Raw genomic sequence first — 3,845 nt, 5'->3', positions numbered from 1 at the left:
TCTCTCTCTCTCTCTCTCTCTCTCTCTCTCTCTCTCTCTCTCTCTCTCTCTCTCTCTCTCTCTCTCTCTCTCTCTCAAAAAAGTACTGACTACAACCCAGATCCATCACTGGCTATTCTATTTATTCAGTTCTGTTTATTTTTTAAAAAAGTATATAGCCACCTATCTTATGCAACATAACCATGGGCAGCTAACAAACAATAAAAAACAGTAGAAAAAATACAAGACCAACACAAAACCTCCATATTTCTTAACCACAACACATCCCCACACACCCACAAGGAACTTTTCTGGGCCCCAGCCTCATACTATCTCAATGCTTTGTCAGGCTCATGGCCAGAGACAAGATAGTGGGATCCAATCAAGTCCAATCCTTTATTTGCTAATAAAGGACATAATCTTGACAAATTGACAGAAACTTGCCCAACTAAAGCTATAACTTTCTTATCTACTAGATATAGAGATTGTAGGGTGTGGCTCCCTAGAACAGTGGTTCTCAACCTTTTTAATGCCGCGACCCCCAACTGGTCGTAAGTTGAAGACTAAACCAGTCATAAGTCGAGGACTAAACTGGTCGTAAGTCGAGGACTACCCAACCGGTCATAAGTCGAGGACTTTCCCTGCCCGGGAGCACCGCGCATGCATGGTTCCGCCCCCTGCGCCGGCTGAGGCATAGCTGGCAAGCGGCAGAGACAGAGCAGGCTGACCACCAGCTGGCCCAGCCCAAGGGAGGTAAGGCACCCGCCGGAAAAGGGGAAAAAAATGGCGGACAGCCTTGCTTGGCGACCTCCGTGAAATGGTTGATCAACCCCAAATGGGGTCGCGACCCATAGGTTGAGAACCGCTGCCCTAGAACTTCTTCCCTTCTCTCCCATCCAGCCAGAACTGCATAGTCTCTTAATCTGGGCCTCTTTCTGGAAAGCTCTTTGTAGCCAAAAGTCTCTCCCATTCCCCCTACAAATGCACATTCCATCACTTGTTGGAAATAAGTCTTTAAGGGTTTTCTGAATGGTGGAGAGTAGCAGCCTGCTACATTTCAGGGTGTTAGCTAGGAGAAGCATGGAACCAATCCAGACACAATGGAGTTCAGATCACAGTAGACATTGTCCACTTCTTCAGGATCCACAGCAAAAAAGTTCCCCCGAATATCACTATAAAACAACTATATCATCTCAATATATTCTGTCCATTCAGCTTCCAGCTTGCAGGATTTTGCCTAGAAATTCTTTGCCAGGTGATCATAACTTACACTCCCTCAATCTTCTGCTTCAATCATGCTTTGCCTCCTTATTTATAAATGAAGCCAAAGCATTTTGTTTAAAACTCTTTCAGCAATAGTTTGTGCTCTCATTTGTCAGTATAAAATATTAACTAACAACTGGTTACCACTGTGTTCGTTATAGCCATGGTGTCTTTTAAGAACAGCATCACTAATAGCATCATTATCCTTCTGGAATAGTTATATAATTGCTGCTGCATATTCTGAACTGCTTCCAGTTTGCCCCACAGCAAACATTGGGGTTTTTGTAGCTGCTACAGTTACTTATGTATATAAGAATACATCCAAATTATTATACAATAATAATAATGATATGATTATATATGTATAAAAGAAAAAACACCTCCATATCCTCTCTTGTACCCCAACAGGTGGGATTCTGTGTGTGTGTGTGTGTGTGTGTGTGTGTGCCTTCAAGTCAGTTTTAATTCTCAGCAACGTTTTATTGAAAGTGGCATGTTACTCCTTTCATTCTAGGGCTGGGAGAGAATGCCTGGCCCAAAGTCATCCAGCTGGCTTTGGGCTTAAGATGGGACTACAATTCACTTGAGCCGTGGTGGCGCAATGGTTAAAATGAAGTACTGCAGACTAATTCTGCTGACTGCCAGCTGCCAGCAGTTCAGCAGTTCGATTCTCACTGGCTCAAGGTTGGCTCAGCCTTCCATGCTTCCAAGGTTGGTAAAATGAGGACCCAGATTGTTGGGGGCCATATGCTGATTCTGTAAACTGCTTAGAAAGGATATGAAGCACTGTGAAGCGATATATAAGTCTAAGTGCTATTGCTATTGCTACAACTCACAATCTGTTTCTAGCCTGACACCTTAACCACTACACTAAACTAGGTCTCAACAGAGAGAGTGTAGCTAATATTACCAGACCACGTCCAGTTGCCACTTCTGTGTTGCAGTACAAAAATGACGCATAATGACCTGAATATGTAAATGAAAGGCCCTTCCTTACCTTGGGGTCATGTATTCCAGACAATTCTTCATAGATTTTCTCTCCCACCATAACAGCAGCCAGATTAGCAGTGTATGTGGAGAGACAAAATAAACAAAAAATGGCCCAGAGATTCATTAGAAACCTTCCCGTCCAGCACTTTGGAGGTTTGATGGCAGCTGTCCTCCCAAACAAGATGGCATAACAGACATTCAAAGCAGAGGAAAAGGAGAAAACCTTATCCCTGTTTCTACCCTTTGGGGTCATTCCAAAGGGGCTCTTCCATTCATACAGAGTCAGGAAGATTGCAGTGATGTGTAGAGCTACAAAGATGCCCAGCCACATGGTCCAGTGGAGCGGCCACATAAATGCTCCAATAGGAGCAGCTGTGTCTTTGGTCCTCACCAGGATGCCCAAACTGGTGGAAAAAAAAGGGCTGGTGAAATCAATCACTTGGCTACGGGCTGTGTTGATGCTGAAGGATGTCACAGCCATGTGGGCTGTCCCAGCCAGAAGATCACCAACCAATCCTGTCCACTGGCCATTTTTCAAACCGCCATATTTCCCGTCACCGACGATATACAGGTCAAAATCAAAGTTCATATCTTCAGCCAACTTTTCTAATAGGTCTATGCAGTAGCCATAGCAACACTGCTTAAATTTGGTGGGCATTGTGTCGTTGCCTCCTTGGAGACTTTCAAAAAGAGCATCCAGCATAGCTGAATCATTGGTCAAGGGATCCAGGCAGAGTTGTCCTGCAGGACACAATCCTTCATCATCCACAGTCCTGGTGAAGACAAAGGGATGTTCAATGAGCGTCACCACCCTCAGATGTAGCCTAGTTGGATGCTGGTTGTGATTCTTGTGCCTCTGAGACTGCTCTGGCCAGATCCCATAATCCATGACAACCTTGCCTTCTTGCCAACTCCCCAAGCGAGTCCACATTGGATTCCCAACAGGGTCATGCTGAAGATTCCAAATGAAGAATTTGTTTTCTGAACTAATGATGGAAGAACCTTTTACTTTGATGTGGCCACTGAGCCCATGGAACGTAGTGTTGGCTAAAAACCTGTAGGACAAAAGGAAGACGTTATGAGCAGATATTCAGAGGGCAGAACTTTTCAAAGTCTTTTGGAACTGAGATTGTTCCCCCCCTAACACATTTATGCTTTTTCTTCAAACGCGACAAGGCCAACTCAGATACCTCTTTGGGATGAACAGGATATATGCCTGCGCTTCCACCTGCAGCTCTCATAACACAATGAGAGGACTACATTGTAAGATTTTTCAAGCGCATAATAGGAAAGAAAGTCACATGTTTTGAGAACTATATGAACATATGTATACATTTTGAAGGTCCTGGAATGGAAAGGGCATTTTTAAAAATATGTCTGCCTTGTGCAATAGGTTTTTTTGGGGGGGCTTTTCCAAGGCTGAAATTTACCAAGTTTCTGAGGCAAAATCACAACTTCAACAGGATTCAGACACAGAAACAAACTGAAATACAGACATGTTTTGCTTGCTTCACCCAAGCATCTTCACCTAGAGTTCTAGCTTAGCTTGGCCTGCCTACTCTTCCTGCCTCTGATGGTATTCTGTATGGGCCTACAATCAAAATGCAGACATC

At 44.0% G+C, this 3,845-nt stretch overlaps 1 protein-coding gene across 1 annotated transcript; it reads right to left on the bottom strand.

The window, feature by feature from the left end:
* Positions 1 to 2,428: 2,428 nt before the first annotated feature.
* LOC107301238 (glutamate receptor ionotropic, NMDA 3A-like) lies at positions 2,429 to 3,287 on the bottom strand (the record flags this gene model as incomplete). The annotated part of the gene is made up of 1 exon (XM_015830490.1): positions 2,429 to 3,287. A coding segment is annotated over one exon (859 nt), but the record flags the coding sequence as incomplete, so codon positions are not given.
* Between the last annotated feature and the right edge of the window lie 558 nt (positions 3,288 to 3,845).

This window comes from Protobothrops mucrosquamatus, unplaced genomic scaffold (genome assembly GCF_001527695.2).
Source record: "Protobothrops mucrosquamatus isolate PMUCROS unplaced genomic scaffold, P.Mucros_1.0 scaffold10911, whole genome shotgun sequence".
NCBI lineage: Eukaryota > Metazoa > Chordata > Lepidosauria > Squamata > Viperidae > Protobothrops > Protobothrops mucrosquamatus.
This window is presented reverse-complemented; position numbering and strand designations above follow the sequence as displayed.